The sequence below is a fragment of the Rhinolophus sinicus genome, chromosome 18 (assembly GCF_057876585.1).
Source record: "Rhinolophus sinicus isolate RSI-liver-muscle chromosome 18, RSI-T2T, whole genome shotgun sequence".
NCBI lineage: Eukaryota > Metazoa > Chordata > Mammalia > Chiroptera > Rhinolophidae > Rhinolophus > Rhinolophus sinicus.
In genome coordinates, this window is record NC_142518.1 from 117513362 (window position 1) to 117539251 (window position 25890).

At 46.9% G+C, this 25890-nt stretch overlaps 1 protein-coding gene and 1 non-coding gene across 2 annotated transcripts; one reads left to right on the top strand and one right to left on the bottom strand.

The window, feature by feature from the left end:
* Nucleotides 1-3275: 3275 nt before the first annotated feature.
* PRDM9 (PR/SET domain 9) lies at nt 3276-24617 on the bottom strand. The gene is made up of 14 exons (XM_088794774.1): nt 24612-24617; nt 17404-17532; nt 16885-17008; nt 16487-16594; nt 12214-12263; nt 10444-10600; nt 9719-9820; nt 9242-9513; nt 8796-8863; nt 7706-7911; nt 5998-6416; nt 5706-5934; nt 4552-5453; nt 3276-3395 (listed from the first exon to the last, which is right to left on the bottom strand). The coding sequence occupies exons 1-14, from the start codon at nt 24615-24617 to the stop codon at nt 3276-3278; spliced, it is 2892 nt and encodes a 963-aa protein (XP_088650900.1).
* On the top strand, nt 20046-20149 carry LOC141569801 (small nucleolar RNA U13). The gene has a single exon (XR_012493594.1). It is a non-coding gene; the product is annotated as a small nucleolar RNA U13 (small nucleolar RNA).
* Nucleotides 24618-25890: the final 1273 nt, after the last annotated feature.

Genomic DNA, 25890 nt, shown 5'->3' on the forward strand with positions numbered 1-25890 from the left:
ACTTCTGGACTTTGGACTTCTGATACACAGTATCAGCAAAATTCATTATGGAGACTTATGGGAGTAATAGGTGAAGTTGTTCAAATAGTTGAGTTCTGTAAATCAGGCACTCCCTGCAGTCATGTGAGTGTCTTGAAAGATGGGACTAGAGATTGGACTACTGTTGCTAAGACTGTTAATGTATCTGCTTGTGTTCCTTCTCCTTATGCGCTGTTGATTGGAAATGTTAATGTACACTTTATAGGAAATCAATTTAGTGTATCCTGTAGTAATTGTTCTTTAGCAAATTGTATTTCTTGGGTACCATTAGGAACTCATGATACTTAAACAACCATCTTTTGTTATGCTTCCTGTTAATATTTCTGAACCTTGGTATGTTGAAAGGTTTGCAGGTTTTTAAAGAAATTGAGTATGCTTTGAGTAGGCCAAAGTGGTTTATTGGGCTTCTGTGTCTGTTTGGTTCTGTGCCTACTCCCCATCCTCATTAGATGTTTCATCAGCAGGATGTTAGACTTACGCGCTGACATCCATCAGCTTGAGCTTAAGGCAAGTCTTAAGACTCTCACCCCTGTGCATTTATGAGGGGCGGGTTAGTCAACGACGGGTACATACTTGGGAGCCGCTTCAACACCTAAGACAGGGCTTGTATGATAAAATATGAGTACCAATGACGGGTAAGTTGAGGCAGGCGTCCTGAGATGCCTAAGACAGGCGCCGTCACCTCGCCATCCTGACTGGATGGATTTTGTTCATATAAAATAAAAAAGGGGGAGATGTGGGGAGCCATGGTTACAGGAAACTCTGAGCTTTGCAGAATGGCTCGGTTTATGCTACCTGTTTCCTCCCCCTGAGGCAATTGTCTCTGCCTGCACCTGGGGGGATCTTGAGCTTGTAAGCTGCTGAGGAATTTGGTGGGAGCGGCCAGTTCCCGGACACAGAAGGCTGATGCCTATCAGGGCAATTGATAAGATAATTACTTTTGAGAGTTTCGGTGAATGTTGTATCCTCTATGTGAAAGCTAAAGAATTTACATTTGTTATGTTAATGCATACTTGCACGTGCTCAAACTGCTTATATGGGTGCAGTAAAATAAACTTAGTGTCTTCAGGATCACTGAAGTCCGCGATCGCCATCATATGTGAGAGTGTCTTTTATTCATTCCCACTCCCCCATTCGGGAACCTATCGACTTGTGGCGGCTGGCCCGTCACATCATGGTGCGAAGCATATGGACTTCAGATTAGACAACAGTGGGTTTAATTCAGCTCTGCCCTCACCATCTGTGTGACCTAGGATAAGATGCTCAGCTTCTCTGTACCTGTTTTCTAACCTATAAAATGGGAATGGTGACTGTCATGTGGGTTGTCATGCGGGGTCTCTGCTCCCACTCCCCGCACAAGAACGCAGGACATGGCGAGGCCAAAAAGGAGCCATGGATGGGGGGTTCATACCACTATAGTCTCGGTGACGGCTGGGTTCGAGACACAGGAAGCAGGAGCCACATGATCCGCAACCTGCTGTCCGCTTTTCTGCCAACTGACCCAACCTGCTAACTGCAATCTGAGCTTGCTAGCTCAGCCACGGCAGCTGTATCAGTGGCTAATGGTTAACTGGTATCAGCTGATAGCCAACTAGTCACAGCTGATGACCGTCTACTACCCAAGACAGCACCTTTCCACGTGAGGTCGAGAGCCTGGAAACTGGAACTCTGTGCCCACAGTAACCCCAGCCTTGGAGGCTGCTGTTCAGTTGAGTCAGCACAGGCAGAATCTGGCTCAGAGGATGGCAAAGAACACGATTCTCTCCCTGAATACCTTTCAGTGCCCATGTCTTCCAGGTCTTTGTGCTGGACATAGGAACATAATGAGCGGGTATGGGCCTGGGAGTCAAATTCAGAGGTTGGGCTGTCCTCACTTTTCTCTGCATAGACTCGGCTGCCCTGAGAAGGCATGGGGTCAGGGGTCAGCCTTGCCTAACTCCAGCTGTGGAGAATGCTCTGCAGTTCTGGGTTCTTGGCTGACCGGTCTGCACCCCCCCCCCCCCCCCCCCAGTGACACTCTCACCTGCAGATGTCAGGCAGCACTCACTTCCCTGAGCCTCCTCTTCAAACGGAGGACTGGCTGCCAGCAGCTGCCAGCTGGGCGGGAAGGGTGTGTAAACACCCAGCTCCCTGCACAAGGTGATCTGAGCCCCTGTGAGACAGCTCCTTTGAAGGAGGAAATGCACAAGGGTGTGGGTGGCAGGAGGTGGATTTGGGGGGCCGTCTTGGAGACTGGTGGCTACGCTAGGAATTTGGTTTGTTGCTGAATGGGGAGGAAGAGGGAACAGACCTGTCTCCCCTCACCTGCAATTGTTCCGCCTTGCAGGAGAGTTCCAGGGTCAGTCCTGGTGGAAGTGGGGGAGACCATCACCTGGGTCCCCCTCCCCACTGTATTTCAGCTCCAGCTTCTCTGCCAGCATCACACGGTAACTCTGCCCCGTCCCATGGCCCATGGCTTTCAAGCCCCAGGCTATTTAAAGTGTTCTCTCTGGGGGAGAGTGCACAGAAAAGGGAAACAAAAGCATAGACACACACCTTGTTTTAAAAAATACTTTAAAAAAAGAACAGTGGGTATTTATTAGTGAAACCCACATGGTGTATGTAGCCTCTTCATAGGCCTGGCACAGGGAGACGGGCAGATGGCTCATTGCTGCAGGTCGTGCGTGGGGTTTGGGACTCCCCCGGGGTGGCCTGCACTCCTCTGTCTCTCCTCTAAGGGGGGTTGGAATTCAGCCTTCCTGAGCCCATCATAGCAGGAACAGGACAGAGATGGCTTAGGTCTCCCCAGGAAGCGGAGGTAACTCACGTAGGAGAGGGTATGATAGGGCCCTCACTGACTGTCACTTCTGTGTTTGAAGTCATTTCTGGTTCCAAGGAAACCGTGGCCTCTTAGAGCTGTCAGCGCCCTCGCACCCCAGCGGCACATGGCCGCCCTGTTCTCACAGGAGTCTTGTTGGACTCCCACCCACTGGGCCCATGGGGATTCTGTGCCCTCGTGGACCTCATCTGCGAACGGGTGGCCAGGCGTGACCAATACGATGCGTGTCTGCTCTGTGCATAGCATTGTCCCATCAACCTCAGTAACAAACGTAAGTTTAAAGACACAATAATTAAGAATTTTGAGCTGGTGTTGGGTGCATTAAACAACGCAGGGCCAGGTACAGGGGAGGTGTGTTACAGAAGCTGCTGTGTGATGGGCCACACAGGTGAGGCCGTGCAGGGGCCCAGAGACCCACTTACAGTGGGACCGATTCCTGCAGGTGCTGTCCCCACAGTCGGTTCTCGGCAGGGCCGGTGAGGGCCTTGTCTCGGCTTATTCTCAGTACCGCCTGCCTATGCTGACGGAGGCTCTGAGGCTGCCAGGGTCAGTGGGAAGGGCAGTAGCCTGGAGGGAGTGCCCCCTGACCCCACACCTCCTCAGGGCAGCCGAGTCTATGCAAAGTGGGGACAGCCCAACCTCTGAATTTGGCTCCCAAGCCCATAACTGGTCTTTATGTTCCTAGTCCAGCGCAAAGACCCAGAAGACGTGGGCACTGAAAGGTGTTCAGGGAGAGACCTGCGTTCTCGGCCATCCTCTGAGCCAGATTCTGCCTGTGCTGACTCAACTGTGAGCGGCAACCCCCAAGGCCGGAGTCACCATTCCCATTTTATAGGTTAGAAAACAGGCACAGAGAAGCTGAGCATCTTACCCTAGGTCACACAGCTGGTGAGGGCAGAGCTGAGTCAAACCCACTGTGGTCTAATCTGGAGTCCATATGCTTTGCACCATGAGATGCTGACCTGGAAGGGACAGCAAGGAAAGGGTGAGGGAGACCAAGTGCCCCAGACAGAGCCAGGCACACATACATGCACTCACACGTCCCCACCTGGCTTTCACCTCGGCGACTACAGAGGTCCTAGGAAACCAGGAGAGGAGCCAAGAGAAGCCAAAGGAGGAATGTGGGGCCTCTTAGGAGAAAAGGACACACTTCCCAGGAGTCCAGGGAATTCCCTTCCCCCGTGAGTCTGTCTCAAATCCTAGATTTCTCTCCCTGGTCAGTAAACTAACTACGGTGACTCCAGACTCACACCTTTCCAGGAGTTGAGCTCCTGTGGCTGACAGTATGAGTTCTCTGTCGCCCTCCTGGACACCTCTGCTTTCAGTGATAAGGGGGGAATGAAGTATGTGGCCTGGAGATTTGTATGGAGACAAAATTTATTAGAACAGGAGGCCAGAGAAACCATGGAGGAGATTGCTGTTGACATCCCCATAGCACTAAAGGAACTACTTGTCTTATCTCTTGTCATGAAAGTGGAGGATTTGTTTAAGCAATTACTTCTGTACTCATTACACTCTTGGGGAGGGTAAGGGTCTGAAGACTCCCTCTGAAGCCCCCTCAAGTATGTGGTGCCTACAGTTGTCCTGTGGCTGTTGAGCAACTATTTAGTGCTAATGACTCACTCATATACTCCCTGCAAACATACGGCTTCTCCCGAGTGTATCCTCTGGTGTCTGGTAAGATTTGACTTTACACTGAAGCCTCGCCCGCACTCCCTGCAAACATGGGGCTTCTCCCCTGAGTGTGTCCTCTGGTGTCTGATGAGACTTGAGTTTTCACAGAAGCCTCGCCCACACTCCCTGCAAACATAGGGCTTCTCCCCTGAGTGTGTCCTCTGGTGTGAGATGAGACTTGACTTTACACTGAAGCCTCGCCCACACTCCCTGCAAACATAGGGCTTCTCCCCTGAGTGTGTCCTCTGGTGTGAGATGAGACTTGACTTTACACTGAAGCCTCGCCCACACTCTCTGCAAACATAGGGCTTCTCCCCTGAGTGTGTCCTCTCGTGTGAGATGAGAGTTGACCTTTTATTAAAGCCTCGCCCACATACCCTGCAAACATAGGGCTTCTCCCCTGAGTGTGTCCTCTCGTGTGAGATGAGAGTTGACCTTTTATTAAAGCCTCGCCCACATACCCTGCAAACATAGGGCTTCTCCCCTGAGTGTGTCCTCTGGTGTCTGAGGAGACTTGTCTTTCGTGTAAAGCTGTGCCCACACTCCGTGCAAATATAGGGCTTCTCCCCTGAGTGTGTCCTCTGGTGTCTGCTCAGAATTGACTTTTCACTGAAGCCTCGCCCACACTCCCTGCAAACATAGGGCTTCTCCCCTGAGTGTGTCCTCTGGTGTCTGATAAGACTTGACTTTTCATTGAAGCCTCGCCCACATTCCCCACAAACATAGGACTTCTCCCCTGAGTGTGTCCTCTGGTGTGTGACAAGACTTCCCTTTTGACTAAAGCCTCGCCCACACTCCCCACAAACATAGGGCTTCTCCCCTGAGTGTGTCCTCTGGTGTGCAATGAGAGTTGACTTTTGACTAAAGCCTCGCCCACACTCCCCACAAACATAGGGCTTCTCCCCTGAGTGTGTCCTCTGGTGTGTGATGAGACTTGACTTTTGACTGAATACTTGCTCACACTCCTGGCAAACATGGGGCTTCTCCCCCGAGTGTATCCTATGGTGTCTGATGAGATTTATTTTTACACTGAAGCCTCGCCCACACTCCCTGCAAACGTAAGGCTTCTCCCCTGAGTGTGTCCTCTGGTGTCGGATGAGATTTGTTTTCACACTGAATCGTAGCTCACACTCCTTGCAAGCATAGGGCTTCTCCCCCGAGTGTGTTCTCTGATGTGTGATGAGGCTTGACTTTACACTGAAGCCTCGCCCACAATCCCCGCAAACATAGGGCTTCTCCCCTGAGTGTATCCTTTGATGTTTGAGGAGACTTGACTTTCGTGTAAAGTTTTGCCCACAGTCCGTGCAAACATAGATCTTCTCCCCTGAGTGTGTCCTCTGGTGTCTGATGACATTTGCCTTTTCAAGGAAGCCTTGCCCACACTCCCCGCAAACATAGGGCTTCTCCCCTGAGTGTGTCCCCTGGTGCTGAATGAGATGTGACCCATCATCAAAGCCTTGCTTGACTCTTTCAGTTCTTGACATTCCTACTCCCACAGATAATTTGCCTGTGTGCTCCGGATGCGCTTTCTGGCCTATCCTGGGCTCTCCCTCCACCATTTTCTCATGCTCCCTACAGCTCCCCATTTGACCATTGGGTGGTTTCGAAAAGGCCCCTGAAATCCTCCTCTGCCTGATCCTTTTAAGCAAATGTTTGGACCTTTCTTTGACCTCTTGACCGTCAGCGCTGTCATCCCAGCTGTGTGGATCAGTCCCTTGCTCCTGCTGACTCTGATCCTCTGGGCAGGGTTCCTCCGACTGGAGGTGCTTCCCTGCTGATGTCCCTGGAAGGACCTGAGAGGGGTGACTGCGGCCCACATGCTGGCTGAGGAATTTCTGAGTGGAGAAGGCCAGAGAGCAGGAGGGACAGGGATGGGTCTCCGGCTCTGGTCCTGCTGAAAGAGAAAGTTGGGGTCAGGGCAGGTGTTGACAAGGCTGCCTGGGCCGTGTGCTGTGTCCTAGTGAGACCGGCCCTACTGGTCAGTCTCAGTGTGTCGACAATGCAAGCTCTGCCTCCCACAAAGTGTTGCTTTACTGTCTATGTTTTCATCCCATTGTTCTGCACTACATCTTCACAAACCCAGAAAGCCCCTGTCAAGGGCCTTTTCTACATACTGCCCACACTGGGGACTTCCAAGAAGCATCAGAGGCAGTTTCAGTCCTTTTATAGATGGCAGCGCAGTGGCCCTTCCCCATAGACAAGAATCTTCTAAGTCATGTGAAAGAGAAAAACCACAGGCCCCCAAATGGCGTCACTCATGCTAAAAGCTCATGAAAACACACTAGATTTAATACCCGATCTAACTGCAGTCTGAGCCTCTCCCAGAAACCGTCTTCATCAACCATTATGGAATTTTCTGGTCAATACCAGTGAGGTCATCTGTGGACCCTCTTCATCCCACCCCATGGAAAGAAGAGGCAATCTGCATGATAAAAGCTCTTCTCCCCAAAGGTGTCCCGGCCCCCACATAATTCTTTATTTTGCTAATTGCGCCCTTGCCCACCCTTCTCCATGTAAAAACCGTCCATTTTGTACAACCATTTGGGCGCTCTCTGGTAGTCACCACATGGGTTTCTGCTGACTCATGAATAAAGCCAATTAGAACATTAAATGTACTCGTCTGAATTTTGCCTTTTAACAAGCATTATCACTGCGAGACAGTGTCTGCAGGTATTTACTGTGTTGAGAGCTAAGAACACTCTTGATGACTTAAGTGGAATTTTCCCTAGTGACGTCCTACGTGGGGAAAGGATCTGTGAAGTCAGGAACCACCCAGCCTGGACATCCACAAATGTGGAAGGCAGGATGGAGTCGTGGCTAAAGGGAGCATCTGCGTAAAGCTGAATCTGAGCCTCCCATTCGAAAAGGTATTTGATTGAGGAGCCCTGTGAGCCTGGATCTCTTGTCGGGAAGTGGGACTCGGATTGGACAAGACAGAGGGTCAGGTCCCATTGAAAGGATTTCAATCTGAAATGCAGCTGGGGATAAAAAGATCAGAACAAAAATAAAAAATATAAAAATTCTTCCTAAGAGTCAAACGTGTATGAAATGAATCCTTCATTTCTGAAGCAAATGATTTGAAACTTTACTGACATTAGACTGGATTGTACCCTAGGAGTTGGACCATGAGCATTTCCAAGAACCCTTTCTTTTCTTTCCATTTTGAAGAAGAACTGCACTGCCTACCTGTCTCTGTCCCGAGCTCTTGGTTCCAATTGCTGCCCCACGTGATGCCCAGCTCCTGGCCGTACTCGTCCCCGTACCAGACCAGCAGTTCACAGCCCGGCCTGATGACCTGGCAGGTTCGGTAGAAAATCTGCCTGTGATACTGAAAGGCCACCAGGTTCTGCTCTTCGTCATCCCGGGCACAGTTCACATACCTGGGATTAAGAGGCGAAAGGAGGGAAAACACAGGTGCTAAGTTCCCACTACGTGCCAGATCCCTGTCCAGCTGCCCTCCTGATACAGAAAGCCTTCGGGCTCTGACGTCGCCCACTGCCCCCGTGCACTCCTGGGGGACCTTCTGTCCACATCTAAGCCCCTTGCACAATGTCCTGTGGACACCTGAGTCCAAGTGCTGCCTAGAAAGCTTCCCCCGCCCTAGGAGGTCTCTGTCGCAGCACGGTAAGACAGGACAATAACACTCACATTCTGTATCCCCCATAGAAGAGAACCCCTCAAGGAAAGGGGCTGGGTCAGGAGGGCAAGGTACCCAAGGCCAGACAGGCTCGCTCATGCTCTGCAGGCTGCAGGACCCAGGTCTGCTTAGAACCAAGGCTAGGGCGCTTTGCTGACCTCACAGGTCAAAGGTCCCTTGTTTTAGGGTACCCTGGCACTGTGAACTTCTCAAAAACAGGAAAATTATCGTTAAATATTTCTGAAATCAATTGTTTCATGTCTGTCGGCAGTAAGTCCTTCATAAGGACTAGGGTTGTGTGATCTGTGTATGTAAGGAATCCCACTGTCCGAATAAGTGTTCATTAGATTAATTTAAAGTATGAATCCAGGGTCCCCAGTGAATCTCGGCCCCTCAAGGTTTTTTCCAGGGCCCAAAGTTTGTCCAGCATAGAGAGTTGCATTTTGGGGACATGTACCATATTTTATCTCCTTTTTTCTTCATGTCTCTTGGTACGAAAGAGCACTGTGAGGAGAAAAGAGTAGGGGATCGAGGAGACCATTGAGTGAGGCTTGATGAGAAGGGAAGGACCAGGGGCCTGTGATTGATGAGGGTTCTGTCTGCAACCCAGACACCTACTGGCCTTACCTCATCCAGTTGGACTGGGATTCGTCCTTTCCATCCACATACTCATAGCAGTTTCTCCCTTTGTTGATCTGAGGTTCAGGGAAAGAAGTTAAAGGCTTTGTTTTGGTGGGGAGGTAATAGAAGAATCGTTTTGCTCCACTGTCATCCAGGCGCTTTCAGCCTGCATGGATCCCACTGTCAACTGTGACCACATGATGTGCTTCTCGCTCACCATCTACACGTCTGAGCCGATCTGTCTACTCAGTAGGAGCCCCTCACAGAGGGGCCCCTCTGCTGTGTCTGTACCACTTTGTTCCCGCTTACCCTCTGGTCTTTAAACAGGAGTGCCATGTTCACACAAAGTGCACTTAGCACACAGAGCTAACCGTATTGTCCCCATGCACGTGCCAGCAAGTAGGTGGCACCCCCAACCCACAGGGGACAGGGGACAAGTAGATGCTTCTCACCATCCAGGAGTATCCACTGTTGGCCTCCTCTTCATCTTCTGTGATCTGGCCCTCGTAGGGGCCAAAGTTCAGACCCAGCGGCAGATCGGACGCCTCGTTCCACACTCCGAGCCCCGCCTCAGGGATGCCCGACACTCTGATTCTCAGCCCAGGGGGCAGAGTGAGGGCTGACCGGTTGGGGTGCCCCTTTTCTACCACACTGTCCTTTACAAACGTAGGGGGCCCATGAGTATCACAGCTGTCAATGAAGTAGTTCTGACACTTCTCACAATCTGGAGGTAAGAGCAACGGGGATTAGGGAAGGTATAGTGTGTGTTCCTGGACGTAAAGAGCTTCAGAGAGAGCCCGGGCAGTCACATCACTGAGCCTCAATCCTGTACTCCAGGCCACGAGAGGAAGGGAATGATTTGGGGACCAAATGACCAGACCAAACTATCATATCAAGGCATAACAGCCTTGTTTGTGAGGGTCACTTACACAGGTAGTCGTCCTCCTGGAGCTCATTGACGTCTTGGTATGTACGTCCCCTTCTTTCCCGAAGGCTGTACGTCTTCACTTCAGTCTCTTTTCTCCTGATTCCTAAATTGGAGAAGAGAAGGTGAGTGAGGTTGGCAGGCTCTGTAATGTTAGTCCCTGTTTTGCCAGAAAACACGAAATCTACTATCAAAATGTCACCTGTTTTTCTGTTTGTCCTCCCTTAACTGTTGGTTCAGAGACTCAGACTCCACACTGACTACAGGTGGCTGATTCAATTTTAGTTTCTAGCTCTTCACATTATCAGGTTTAACTTCCCAGTCTTCCTAGTTACAAAATGCTTCATTCACAGAGTTACTCATTCAGAAAATATTTGCTGTGGGCCCATTATGTGTTAGGCATTGAGCATACAACACCAAGAAAGTATGGTCCCTGTTATCACAGATGGATTTATTGGACAACTTGGATGTGTCAATTCTTTGAAATGTAATTTAATGCTTTCAAACAATGTATGAGCTTTGTATCCTTATCTTCACTTTACAGATTAGCATTCAGGAGCCCACAGAATGTATAAGATTTGCCCAAAATCCCAGTGCTAACCTCAGGTCTCAGCTTAGTCCAGCTTAAACCCAGGCCTATCCAAAGTCCACCCCACATACCTTGGCCATACTTATCAGCCTTTACAGAGGACTCAGAGGAACTAAAGTCTCCAAATTATTTTCACTTACCCGATTTTCGTCTAGAGTGCTGTCCAGAGGTATCTGCTTCTTCAGGAGGAGCCACTAGTTTCTGGGTCTGCTCTGAGCCACTTGACTTCGGCAAATTTGCTGCTCCTGACAATTCCTTCAAACTAGGTTTGTTCCTTGATGGTGCCCTGGACGTTGCCTTCAATGTGAGAGCCACATATTAAGAGATAAAATGCGTTTCTTTAATTCTTTAGGGCTTATGATGTGTTTTCACAGGCATGACTTTAATTACTACTTCGACCACCCTTGGAAGTTCCTGAGGAGTATGAATATTAGAGGGAACAGAAAGGGCCTATGTGGGTAATGAGTCCAAGACTAGAACCCATGCCTTAAGGTTCTTTCCTTCCAACTTTTTCCGTAAAAGTAGGAGTAAGATTGGGAATAGAACAAAGAAATGGTTGGGAGAGACATACATATCTAGACAGTAAAGAAAATGATGCTAAAAGTTGCAAACTGCTCTATCTTGGAAAGAATATCTGTAATTCGATTAACTGGTTCCCATCAATTCTGTTTGAATAAGGTTGTACCACTAGGTAGTTCTCTTTAGTTTCATGATCCATAACATGGTCATTCTTAATGAGTTAGTGACCATGACATGTAATAACGTTCACCAAAGTGTTTTGTGGGCTATTTAATACAATATGGAAGTGAGATTACAGTCCTGCTATCAATTTACCCCTTCAGCCGTCTCCATATTTGAAATCTAACTCACAGATATTATCTTCAGCATTCATTGACCCTCTTACTTCTAGTTTAATTTGTAAATGTGAAATCACTCATTCAGAAAACATTCAGGGGGCCCTCAGGGACCCTGAGACAGGCCTGGGACTTCTGAGAAGCATCAGGTCTGGACCAGCCTCTCAAAGAGCTCGCAAAGCAGAGGGAGGCATTGATTCTAAACAATTCCAAAGCACATGAGCCTCACCTGATTAAGCTCAGAGAAAGAAGCTGTTACTTCCTCTTACAGGAAGGAGGATTTGAAATCAGTTCCAGAAGGATTTGTGTCTGTGGAATAGTGAATGACTGATACAAAGTCTTTGCAGAGGGATGAGTGTCTGTGGAATAGTGAGTGACCAACATGAAGTCCTAAAGTTGATGTATTATCTGTTGCTTCTCAGTCATCAGCCCTGAGGCTCCTCAGGGACGGGAGTTGATTCCTTTACTGAGAGGGGGAGGCTCTGAGGCTGGGGTTCTCTATCCTCCCTCCCCTGGGACCCCTCACTGCACAAACTGCCTGCATACCAGAAAGCTTCCCTGAGTCAGAGGGTTGTCGTGCACCTCTCAATGTAGCATGGCAGAAAGAACCGAGGTTGAGCTCGTCAGTCAGATGAACAATGTAAACATGTATGGATGAGACGGTGCAAATTTTGTAAAATGATGATGTTCTAATGAGTTTGTAAGTGGTTTACAGAAGGAGCTTTGGATTAGATTGCACTACCCCTGACACTGTGATCCAGACATAGAATCAAATATTTCTGTACTTCTGAAACCTCAGTTTCATCTATAAATGGTGATAGTTATAGTATCTACCTCAGGATTGTTGTAAATGTATTCATGTAAACTTCTTAGAATAAAGTCTGAAATATTGTGAAAATAAAACAAGTGGCAGCTTGCATTGTTGCTGGTGTTATTAACTATTAAAATGATGATGATGCCAACACTGTGTAGACGAGACCAGGAAAGGAAGGCTCTTACCTGCATTTGGGTCCATGAGGAAGATTTTCTCCTCAACAGGATTTGGGAACTACTCACCTTCTGGTGTTTACTCTGTCCCACTCTGGAGACCACCCGAGAACGTTTGACTAAAAGGTGATGAGAGAGCAGTATTTTGGTTGGTAAATGTTTCCAAAATCTGGAGATTCTTACTGGGGACACAGAATTCTGAATCAGAGAGTGACAAGTACAAACCATTGGAAATGGTTTCTAAGGTATCATTAAGGCCTAGGCTTCTACTGGGGGCATCAACTAGTTTTCCTAAAATGTTTAAAAATAGACAAAGCTTCCGGGTGGCCGGTTAGCTCAGTTGGTTAGAGCATGGTGCTGGTAGCACCAAGGTTGCCGGTTTCAATCCCCGCGTGGGCCACTGTGAGCTGCACCCTCCTTAAAAATTAAAAAAAATAGACAAAGCTTCATCTATGTTTCATCATATGTTCATAAGGTATCTGTTACATTTATTTAAAAAAGAAATTGGCTTTTTATGACAAAAATACTCCACAAACTAGGAACAGAAGAAAATTACCTCAATATTATATAATAAAGGTCATATCCGGAAAGTCCACTTCTAACATCATGCTCGATAGTGAAAAACTGAAAGCTTTTGCTCTAGTTCTAGATCAAGAACAAGGCAAGGTTGCCCACTCTTGCCATTTCTACTCAACACTGTGGAGGAGAGACTGTTCCCTGAGATGACCGATGTCGGACCCTCGTGCTAGATCCGGTCAGATGCAGGCCAGAACAGAGATTGCTTCCCCAGAATCCCCAGAGACTGTGTGATTGACCCTCCCACTACGCTGGTTCATGCCGGTTCCTGGAACAGGCCATTACCCTTCCCCAAGCTAGCATGTGAGGATGTCCCTCTCATCTGGGGTGGTCACACTCCATACCCCCATCCATCTTGCCCTGTTCTGTATAACCCCTTAGCTCCTGCCACACTTCACGGAGGACATCCATGGTGTCTTGCTGCAGCCCAAGAGGCGTCTCATGTGTAAGTTCCCTTAATAAACACTTGATTTAATGATGGAGTTGTCAGCCTCTTTCTTTGGTCTCTCAGCCCCAGGAAATTCTATGTAACAAACGTAGTAGTACTAAAAGTCCTAGCCAGAGCATTAGACAAAAAAGGAAACAAAAAGGCATCTAATTTGGAAAGCAAGAAGTAAGATTATGTCTGTTTGCAGATGACATGATCTTATGTGTAGAAATTCCTAAAGACTCCATAAAAAACCCTGTTAGAACTAATAAATCAATTCAGCAAAGTTCCAGGATACAAAATCAACACTCAAAAATCAGTTGTATTTCTATGCACTAATAATGAACAATCCAAAAAGTAACTTAAGAAAACAATCCTTTTTAAAATTGCATCAAAAAGAATGAAATAATTAAAAATAAACCTAGGGCCAGCCTGGTGGCTCAAGCGGTTGGAGCTCCATGCTCCTAACTCCGAAGGCTGCTGGTTCGATTCCCACATGGGCCAGTGGGCTCTCAACCACAAGGCTGCCAGTTCAATTCCTCGAGTCCCGCAAGGGATGGTGGGCTCCGCCCCCTGAAACTAAGGTTGAACATGGCACCTTGAGCTGAGCTGCCTCCTGGATGGCTCAGCTAGTTGGAGCACGGGCTCTCAACCACAAGGTTGCCAGTTCGATTCCTTGACTCCCGCAAGGAATGGTGGGCTGCGCCCCCTGCAACTACCAATGGCAACTGGACCTGGAGCTGAGCTGCACCCTCCACAACTAAGATTGAAAGGACAACAACTTGACTTGGAAAATAAATAAATAAATAAATAAATAAATAAATAAATAAACCTAACCACGGAGGTGAAAGACTTATATACTGAAAATGATAAAACATTGCTGAAAAAAATTAAACAAGACACAAGTAAATGAAAAGACATTTTATGCTCATGGGTTGGGAGACTTAATATTGTAAAGCTGTCCATACTACCTAAAACAGAATCTAAATATTCAATGTGTCAATATAAGACTGTCCAAACAGTAGAGAATTTTTATCAAAATTCATTTGAGCCAAACAGAGTATACGCCTGTTTAAGCAAGTATACGCCTGTTTAAGTAAGTATACGCCTGTTTGAAGCAAGAGCTCAAAAGAGTGAGAAAAATGCTTCTTGGAATAACAGTCTGCAGCTTCTTTTATGCATTTGGAAGTAAGGAGGGAATGTAAAGAAGTTTACATGGAGGTGGGAGAAAGCAACGTGGAGAGTGGATTACAGGATAGTTAATAAGATTCTGTGCTCTCTTGAGGGTGGTTAAGCTTCAGAGGGGTCTGAAAAGAGGCATTTCAAAGGTGTGTAAACCTAGATGCACAGAAACAATGAACAGGGCTTGCTTAAGGTAAAGAGAAGCCTTTCACTAAACAGTTATATGACTGGGTTGTGACTGCCTTGTTAGGGATTTATGATCAGATCACCCTGTGAGGTTACTTTCGGTAGAATCCCTTTATCATCCACCAACGTAATCCCTATCAAAATCCCAATGGCATATTTTGCAGAACAGAAAAAGCCATCTTAAAAAACAAAGAAAAAAGAAAAAGCCATCTTAAACTTAATATGGAATCTCAAAGAACCCCTAAAAGCAAAAACAATCTTGAGAAAGAGGAACAAAGCTGGAGGCCTCACACTTTCTGGCTTTGAAACATATTACAAAGCTACAGTAATGAAAACAGTCATTGGGGGCCAGATCAGGTGAGTAGGGAGGGTGTTCCAATACAGTTATTTGTTTACTGGCTAAAAACTCCCTCTCAGACAGTGCCACGTGAGCTGGTCCACTGTTGCGATGCAAGAGCTCCTTTGGGACCATTTTTGCACACATCTTTCTCATGCCAAGATTTTCAGTTAAGATTTTCCTAACTGTTTCTCTAACCATGTTTACTGGGTCTGCTATGCTTCTCACACTCAGCCAATGATTTTGACGCACAATTCGATGCATTTTTGCAATATTTTGTCAGTTCTGCTCGTTACTGGCCACCCTGACCTCTCTTCATCAGTGGCATGTTCTCTCTCCTCAGAAAAATGCTTAATCCATCTGTACACTGCCATATTCTTCATGGCATTATCCCCATAAACTTGGACTAACATGTCCCTGATTTCACTTCCACTCTTGCCATGTTTAAAAGAAATTTAATGTTTGTTCGTTGCTTTAATTCAAGCTCAGACATTGTCACGATGGCACACAAAAGCACGCTATAACAATAACAAACTCTACTCAGCAAGACACCGCCACATGTCGACACAAACATAGCTGTGAGACACTGATATACCAAGGTTATGAAACCTTACCGAGCTGTTTGTACAGTGCTGCCAATGTAAGCAGCATCCGCAGCAAGTTCACGAACTTAATTGTCAGACCTCGTACAATGGAATATTATTCAGCCTTAACAAAGAAAGAAATCCTGTCATACACTACAACATGGATGAACCCTGAGGACATTGTGCTTGAGTAAAATAAACCAATGACAAAGAGACAAATACTGCATGATTCCACATATGGATGGTATCTAAAGTAATCAAATTCATGAAAACAAAATAGAATGGTGGTTGCCAAGGGGATATGTGGGAGACATCAGGAAGACCAAATAGCTGTCTGAAAACCTCTCTCAGAATCAAGACAAAAAATCTGGTTCATTTTGGGGTAAGAAGATCATGTGGTGTGATAAAATATACATAAATAAATTATATATCTTTACATAGTATCTTAATCGTTTCCTCATCTAGGACATTTAATCCAATAACTGAACTATTATAAGATTAATGTTAGAAAGCTCTTTGGTGGATTTACAGTTTAACTAAGGTTTCTTTAATTGCCCTTTAAGTAACAATGTTTAGCAAAAATACTTTTTTTTAAATGATAAATTGTAAACATTTGGAAAGCATGAATTGCACTGGAAAACCTATACATCCATCATCCTTCCTAACCTCAGCATTCTGCCAAAACGGCTTCAGATCTTTTTATTTCTATTTCAAAATTCAAAAACAAACAAACAAAAAACTAACGGAGACATAGCCAAATCACCTGCCAGATCTTCCTCCTTTTCTTGGGATGTAACTATTCTGAATTTGTTATTTCTTATTCACTGTCAGGTTTCTATACAGTTACTGCTTATTAATGTATCTGTAAACATATAATTATTGTACACATTTTAGAACCTGATAGGAACAGTCGCTTTCTGTGTAACACTGTTTTCTGGGCATCTTGTTTGCTGAACAAGCAAACACTGTTTCCTTAACCCCTGACAGGCAGCTCAGATCTACCCCAGGTCAGTTTCAGGACGGCACCTCTGAGTCCTCCTGGCCCCTCACCTTGCTTCCTTGGAGTCCATTCTTCATCAGAATCCTCAGTGTCATCTGCCTGGGGTCTCATGGCCTGCTTGTGGTGACACATGAAAGCTGGTCGAGAGGCTCTGGGACCTGGAACGAAGCAAAATCTCTGTCCCGAAAGGGAAGAGCCTGAAGGAGGAACAAAGCACCAGAGCAGCTCACTGGGATGGACTAGGTGGGCCGAGAGGGTCTAGAACATGGCACTGTGAGTGTGGCACCCTCAGTGCCAGCCCTGCCCTCACACAAAACAACAAAACTCCCCCCAGGTCGCTCTGCACACAGAAGGGAGATGCAGGGAGATGAGCACCTGAGAACGAGCGAGCCCGAGTAATACAGCGTGTCAGGGCTTCCAAGCTCACAGCCCCAACTCATCCTGTTACCTAGAGCAAGCAGCGCCTCGTAGTTCCTTTTCACATTTCTGTACCGGGTTTTCTCCCAGTCTCCCATCGCTGTCCATTCTTCCTTGGACAAGTACGTGGAAATGTCTCTGAAAGCATCGTTGGCCTCGAGAAAACAATAGGTTGCATCAGTAACTTATTACAAATCAGCACTTTGGGCTTGGCCTTCTCCTCCCCGTGTGTGCAGGGTGTTGACTGAGACCTCCGGGTGGTCTCTGTGAAACAAGGATGCAGACATTCTCTCCCTTTCGCTGTGCCCTGATGAACGGAGCAAACACCAGCTTTCCCGACACAGCAGCTGCTGACGCTAGTGTCCCGTTCTCCCCCACGTCCCAGACAGGACCAAGCGCCCCATTCTGTGCACATGCATAGCGAGAGGAGCCCACCAGTGCAGGCGGGGAGTCTGGTCCTCTGGGCACCAGCTCCTTGTCACCAGGCCCCTCTCCCCATCCTTCCCACAGATGCCGCTTGCAGGCTGGCTTGGCCTCCCCCATTTCTCACCTTGGGCTTCCATCCTCTTCTCCTTGTGTTTCTTTTCCGGCTCTCCTCTGACGACCTGCCAGGGCTCATGGTGCTGGTACCACCAGGGGGACCCCGTTCTGGCTCAGAGGCTGGTACGGGCCAAGGTGCCTGTGGAGGGAGAAGGGGCTGAGAGGAGGTGACAGCCCCCACCAATGCCCAGAGCCAGGCCTGTCTTCTCCATCTGGGCAGGGTGTCCAGAGAAGGAGGATGTGGGGACCCCAGCAAGGATGAGAGCACGTGGGGAAAGTCTGGGGGCGCATTGATGGGACGGGAGGGGCTCCGCCAGCCACGACAGACCAGCGGACTGGGAGCTGGGCTTGGTTTCTTTTGCCCCCTTGTAGTTGGGCCCATCTCAGGAGAGGCAGCAAAGGCATCTGGGGGGATGTGGCTGCGGGTGTTTGAGGGGAGTCCTGAGGTGCGAGGCCAGAGAAGCCCCAAGGAGACTCAGAGGCCAGCCTGCTGGGATGGGGTCTGGCCGGCCATCAGGACTGTTCCAGAGAGAGGAGTGAATATTCCCCACGGAAGGGTTTTGGGAATTCCGGGAAAATCTGGGCATAGAGCAGCCTCAATCTCTAAGGGCCAGGCATCTCTCAGGCTGAGAAGTTTTGGGGTCTCCCAGGCTGAGGGATTGGGTGCCTCAGGTGGGGAGGCTTTGCGGTCTCAGGTGGAGGAGGTTTGGGGTCCCTTGGGCTGATGTATTTGCGGTCTCCCGGGACAAGAGTCGGGGTCTTTCAGGCTGAAGAGACGTAGACTGCTCAGGCTGAGAGAATGTGGGGCCTTTGAGGCTGAGGAATGTGAGGTGTCTCACTAAGGGGCTCTGGGTTCCCGACACTGCGGTAAGTTGGGGTCTTCGACACCGAAGAGATTGAGAGCTCCCAGGATGCGGGCATTTAGGGTCTGAGGCTGCGGAATTTGGTCTTCGGGTGCCTGCTGTACTTAGGGTTTCTCAGGCTGCGGGGTTTGGGGGTTTCTCAGGCTGCGGGGTTTGGGGGTTTCTCAGGCTGAGGGGAATTCGGTTTTCAGGGTGTTTGGGGGTCTAAGCATTAGGGGATTTCGTGTCTATCTGGGCGAGGAGATTTGAGGTCCCTCCAGGTTAGCGGATTTGGGGTCCCTCAGGGTGACAGGATTTGGTGTCCCTTGAGGCTGATGGGATTGGGAGCCTCTCAGGGTGAGGGGATCGAGGGTCTCTGAGGTGGGAATTTGAAGGTCTTAGGCTAAGTGCGTATAAGGGTTTCACATGACGAAGGCCCCGTTTTCCGGTCAGTCTCCGGCCTCGTCAGCTGCGCTGCGCACCATGTTGGGTGCTGCCTCCCAGGCTGCGCGCCTTTCCCGCCCTCAGGAAGTGAGAGTTGGCGGAGGGCGAGGTACCCGCCTATATAACCGTGTCAGGCGCAAGCCACCCATCACTGCTATGATCATAATGTCCTGCCCATCAATTGGCGGACAGAAGAAGCCAAGAGGGCGGGGCCATAGGGAGGAGCCTACTTGTCAGTCAGGAGCAGAACCCAATCCTAGGCGCGGGGTGGGGGAGTGGAGCCGGTGTAAGGGTCTACTTCACACTTCCGGTGGAAGGGCCCTCCCGACCTTGAGGGGATTGGCTGCCCTGGGTCTGGTGAGTGTCTGTAAGAAGCCTTCAGCGAGGAAGCACAGTCTAGTGGTTTTCATTGCTTGTTTTCCAGCCCGTGTTGGTGAAAGACCTGCCCCCCAGGACTCAGCGCCCACCCCCAGGCTAAGCCTGGAGCTCCGACATCCCAGCAGGTCTTTAGGGTGGACATGGCCATCCTGTGGACTGACAAAGATTCTTTGTTCCACTAGATTTTAGTCAAGATCCCAAACTTTCTCCTGGGACCATTTGTGCCCTTCCCCATAAAATACACTTTTATCAAGAACTGCATAACCAGTTATTGTGTGGTGAATATCGCATTACATTCCAGGGAACACTGTAATTCGGTAAATTCTGATGAGACAATGTGTGGACACAAAATAAAACTTTGTATCCATATGGTTGAAAGGTTCAAACACAACAAATAAAATAATAAATATATTAGAAAAACCACTAGGAAATTTTTAAATCTCAAAGAAGTGGCATTATGAGTAATAGGTATATTTAAGTAATGTAGGTCTAAAAAGGCTTCAGAAATAAGAAGGTATAGATAAAACAAAACAAAAACAAAAAACCAACAAGTATCTTGCATAAAAATGAGACATCAAATACAAAGACTGGGTCAGCAGAGGAGGGTCAATTTAACACCTACTGGATTTCACAAGATTAAATGGCAAGAGTGTTTCTGGCCCTTACCTAGTTTCAATCACAGAAATATGCATGATTTCCATGTATTGCAAATAAGCCAACTAACTGCTGATTATTACTGTAAAATTTAATAAAGGGAATCCTCACTAACATGGAGTTGGGGGGTCCAGAAGGGGGCGCTCTCACATAGTACCACTCAAGGTCAGTTATTAGGTTGGTGAAAAAGTTAATTGTGATTTTTGCAATTATTTTTAACCTGTTAAACCGCAATTACTTTTGCACCAACCTAATACAGACCCCCCCCCCCCAAAGAAGAATCTGCCATCTTGACCAGAAATCCCTCTTTTTCCTTTTAATTAAAAAAAGAAAGATCCTTTTGTAGTTCATAAGTGTAACGATTGGGTGTTCACGCTCTTGTGTGAGATGTGCCTCCCTCAAATCTTGTTACGACATTGGCACATTACCCGTCAGATGTGAAAAAAAAACCAAGCCTATCTATAAATACATCCTGTAGATAATTTAAATACTCCTTAAAAGAATGAAAAGCATTAGGATACACACACACACACACACATACACACACACACTTGCATATGTGCGAGGTCTGACAATCAAGTTAGTGAACTTGCCACCGTGTGCTTACATTGGCAGCCCTGTACAAACAGCTCGGTAAGGTTTCATAACCTTGGTATATCAGTGTCTCACAGCTGTGTTCGTGTCGACATGTGGCAGTGTCTTGCTGAGTGGTGTTCATTATTGTTGTTGCATGTTTTTGTGTGCTGTCAGGAGAATGTCTGAGCTTGAATTGGGGCAACGAACATACATTAAATTTCTTGTTAAACTTGGCAAAAGTGGAAGTGAAATCAGGGACATGTTAGTCCAAGTTTATGGAGATAATGCCATGAAGAAAACGGCAGTCTACAAATGGATTAACTGTTTTTCTGAGGGGAGAGAACGTGTCACTGATGAAGAGAGGTCAGGGCGTCGAGTAACGAGCAGAACTGACAAAAACCTTACAAAAATTCGTTGAATTGTACGTCAAAATCTTCAGCTGACTGTGAGAAGCAGAACAGACTCAGTAAACATCGATAGAGAGTTAAGAAAAGCTTAAATGAAAATCTTGGCATGAGAAAGCTGTGTGCAAAAATGGTCCCGAAGGAGGTCACTGATGAACAAAAGCAAAGGAGGGTCGAAGTTTACCAAGACCTTTTGGAGAGGCAAGACAATGTTTTTGGCCGTGCTATCACTGGTGATGAAACATGGGTGTACCAATACGACTTTGAAAACAAGTGTCAAAGTGCACAATGGAAGTCAGCCAATTCTCCAAGACCAAAAAAGTTCCGTCAGTGCAAATCAAGACTCAAAACAATGTTGCTAACCTGTTTTGGTATCAGAAGGATTATTCATTATGAATTTCTACCAAACTGGACAAACAGTTAACCAAGTTTACTATTTGGAAGTGCTGAAAAGGCTGCGGGAAAAAGTTAGATAACCTGAACTTTTCACCAACAATTCATGGCTCTTGCAGCACGACAATGCACCAGCTCACATGGCACTGTCTGAGAGGGAGTTTTTAGCCAGTAAACAAATCACTGTATTGGAACACCCTCCCTACTCACCTGATCTGGCCCCCAATGACTTCTTTCTTTACCGGAAGATAAATGAAATATTGAAATGAAGACATTTGGATGCCATTCAGGACATCAAGGGTAATACGACGACAGCTCTGATGGCCATTCCAGAAAAAGTTCCAAAATTGCTTTAAAGGGTGGACTAGGCACTGGCATCAGTGCATAGCTTCCCAAAGGGAGTCCTTTGAAGGTGACCGTAGTGATATTCAGCAATGAGATACTCAGCACTTTCTAGGATGAGTTCACAAACTTACTTGTCTGACCTCGTGTGTGTGTGTGTGTGTGTGTGTGTGTGTGTGTGTGTGTGTGTATGATACATTATATATACAGAGGGCGCCCAAAAAATGTATACACATTTTAAGAAAGGAAAAAACTGTATTAAATTGTAATACTCAATATATACCGATAAGAAAAGATGAATACAAGTCACATTTGAGTTCTGCAATTACAAGAGGTGCTCAAAGTAGTCACAGTGTAATTTTTATAGTTTTTTATTTTCTTAAAAGGTGTATACATTTTTTTTGACACCATCTGTATATAATTTTAAAAGGACCGAACAAAAATTCTGTACAACCTCATTAAATCCAGTGGTCCACACTGCCTTCCTTATCTGAATGATAGCACCTTGACCACCAAAATTGCCCAGTTTGCACCCAAAGCTCCATTCCATCAGGAAAATTGTCATAGTTCAAAATATAATACCGTTCTTATCCATAGACACCTGGTCCCTAGCACTGTTGTTAAATTTTATATTCCCGAAAAATGAGGGAGCTGAAAGAGGCAACATTTTTCATGCAAAAAGCATTTAAGAGAAGATTGAGCTTCAGTTGCCAATTTCAAGATCATTAGACGTATGTCCTTAGAAAAGTCACTTAATGTCTTTAAACTTGACCATCAAGTAAGAATAAAACTCCAGTAAACTTGCCTACAATAAAGTAGAAACATCAAATATTATGTTGAAAGCAGTTGGACACTGGACAGTTTTCACTCTCCGCTATCACTTTTATCTTGATAATCATTTCTGCATGAATGAGTTGACAATAAACTTGTTTTGTTTCTGGAGTCTTCATCTTCATATGGCTTAGTTTCTGGTGTTCTGCTAATTTGGGAACAAGGGGTAGGAGGGTTAGGGTTAAGGTTAGCATCAGGGTCAGAGTTAGGGTTAGTATCATAGTCAGAGTTAGGATTAGAAGTTCAGGACAAGTGCAGGCTAAGGCAAAGACTAGGGCTGTGATGGGCTGAGGTTACGGAGGGTTAGGATTAGGTATATGTAGCACTTTCAGATACTTCCATTATTATGTGTCTTTAAACAATGCTTTTCATGCATTATTGTGCCTTGAACACACCCATTCACTGAAATAACAGTTTTCAACTATATTTGAAAGTGGCAATGTCAGAAGTATGGATGTGTATTTAAACCCTGTTTTACATGCATTGCAGTGTGATGAATACATCTCACTGAAATAACACTGTTCTCAAGTTCACACACAAGCAGCAGTCATAAACACCTTTTACACATGTGTTATCCAGCATGGTTTTACATAGTTTACAGTGTATTGAACACATTCATTCACTGAAATAACTGTTCTCATCTTTGCAAGCAAGCACCATTAGAAACACTGCTTACATGTGTGCCTTTCAATCCTGTTTACATGCATTACAGTGTTGAAAACTCATCCATTTACTGAAACACTGTTCTAAACTTTGTAGGCAAAAAAGTATTAGTCTTAGAAACATTCCTTCTACATATGTCTTTAGACACTGTTGACATGTATTACAGTGTTGTGGATGAAAAAAGGGTTCTACCGAAAGTAACCTCAAAGGGGATCTAATCATAAATTCCTAACTGGTCATGGTGGGTGGTCACAGCCCAGGCATGTAACTTTAGTAAAAGGTTTCTCTTTGCCTTAAGCAGCCCTGTCCTTGTTTCTGTGCATCTAGGTGAACACCTCTTTGAAATTCATCCATTATCCTGTAATCTGATCCCCTACTCTTGCTTTCTCCCACCTCCATGTCCTTACTTCCCTCCTTAGTTCCAAATAAAATACATAGAAGAAACTGCAAACTATCAATCTCTGGAGCATTTTAGACCTTGCTTCCCAGCAACTGTCAACATAAGAATTGTCCTAACCTGTGGAGGCTTTTTTAAAGTCTGAGCCAAAACTGATGACAATTCTAAGTATTAATTTATTTCTATCCTTAAAAATTATTAATTTATTATACTTCAGTAAGCCTGTTCAGTTCCTTTCAATTAAAAAATTCCTGGTTGACAAATCAGAAGAATCCCTGAGGCTCCCACTGCATGGTATTCTAACTGGGTGGAGTGGGGGCATGGCTGGAGCCATGAGGACACTGAGCGGGGGTCAGATCTTAGGGAAGCTGCCAAACAGCTGTGTCTGGGTTCCTTGTTTGTCCCAGGAGAAGGAATCCCAGAACAACAAGAGGAGAACCAGCAGAAAGAAGAGGTCCTGAATGGCTAATTGATCTGTTTGTATTTTAGGGTCCATTTTATGAATGTGTATTTTCACTAGGAAATCATTCATTTCGATGTAATAAGTTTATCTTATTTGACTTTTTAATTTCTCCTCTTTCTAGGTTTTTACAGAAGTGTTACAATTAATGAACAAATTATGATGCACAATTATTGACTCAAGTCTGTATTTTATTCACGTTCCCACATTCGGGCTCAGTCTCAGTGCTGGCACCTCTGATAAAGCCCACACTGGTCATCCAACCAGACAGGTTAATGCTGACAGCTGGGGTACCTGGTGACTGAATTGGGGTGTTATGATAAGAAATAAGACCAGGAGAAGAACACGAGGCCTGATAAAGTCTCAACACTGTGCTGACGATAGAGGCTTTACTCTCTAGCCCAAGTGAACTATTGGTAATTGTAGGCACAGGAAGTGACAGGATTAGATCCCTAACTTAGTTAGAAAGATGTAGCTGGTCACAGTGTGGAGGTTGCACTGGACGAGAGAGGGACGGTAGCAGGGAGACCGGTGAGAAGATCTGTGAGAGGCGCTCTGGCCTGAGCTGACACAGGGCCTTGAATTTGGAGATGAGCAGGTTTGTGAAGACCAGGGAGGGGCTGTGGTGAGCGCTGCCCTGAGGATGAAGCTGGCACAGATGCTAGAATCAGCACTCAGGGGACTGTGGCTGTGTGGACACCAACAGGAGAGCTCATTCTGCCACAAGGAGACTCTGCTAAACGCTTGATCCTTCCAGCCCTTGGAGGTAGAGAAAGGACTGAGAAGGGAAGAGGGAGGGGGTGAGGGCCCATCACGTGTGGGGCAGGAGCTCACCTGCATCATCTCACTGACCTCACAGCCACCTGAGATGGAGCGGTTACCCCACCTGACAGGTGAGGAGACGGACTTTCCATGTCTTTGTCTGAAGTCACACAGCTCGTACTTGGAGGAGACAGAAGCCTGCTCTGCGCCTGTCTGAGGCTCAGGCACCCTCCATAAGGAAAGTGTCACCCCAGACTCCAGTCTGAGCAGCCAGGAAGCTCTTCTCAGTTGTGACTTCAGAGGAAGGGAAGATGGGGAGAAGCAGAGCTGTGCTCTGGACTGAGGAAGAAGAGATTTTAAAAGGCCAGAGCTCAGGCATCACATAGCTGTGGGGGAGTCGTTGTCACAGTGATCTGGCAGTGCTTGTCCTTCTGTGAGGGATAGGCCACCACCTCCCTCCCCATCTGTCCCCATCCCCAGCTGCCTGCCCTGGTCCCACCCAAAAACCAGCCTGGGTGAGGTAATGGCAAGGTAGACCATTAAGGTTATGTGCAGATTTTCCTCAATAGAATGACCAAGGTTTCCCCCAACGCTGCAAGGACTGTTTGGATCACTCTGTTTGTCCAGAACCCCGTGTGTGCAAGCTCTACTGGCCCATGTGGGCCCATTTCAGCCTCGGTTCTGGACTCAGAACTGTGTTAGAATCAGTCTCCCCTTTAAACACCTGTGAAATGGAGATAGTAATCGTCTCTGCCTTATCTGGAAAATGGGAGCAGTGGGTGACATGAGGTGTGTGGGAGGCCCTGGAACTGGGTTTATCTCACAGTGAGCTCAGTCCCAGGGTCTGGAATCTCATTTTAAGGCGGGCGGGCATGGAGATGCTCTCTGCTGCCATCTCGTGTGCATTTTGGAATTAACACCCTGTGCAGGTCACCAGGAAAAGTTATTCTCTGCTGCCATCTGGTGTGCATCTTGGGAATGACACCAGAGTGGAGCTCAGGATAAGCTCTTCTTTCCAAAGGCTTCTGAGCCAAGGTGTCAGACCCAGGGCTGTGCCCCAGGGGCAGTCATCTGTGCCCTGGAAGCTGCCCGCTGGAATGTGGAGTCCTGGAGGTGAAACCCGGCACTGGGCTTGGCACACATGAATTAACTGCCTTCTCACCTGGCTCTTACCTATGCAGCCTTATGCCACCCTCCCCTCCTAGCTCCCGACCTTCCCCAGCGCCACTTTTAAATTAACAGTGTGCCTAGACATCCTCTGTAAGTCGCCACATCTGGGGGCAGTGGGGTGCAAAACAAATATGTATATTGCTCGTAAAAGAGGCAGCCCAGAAGGACCACTCCAAAGGAA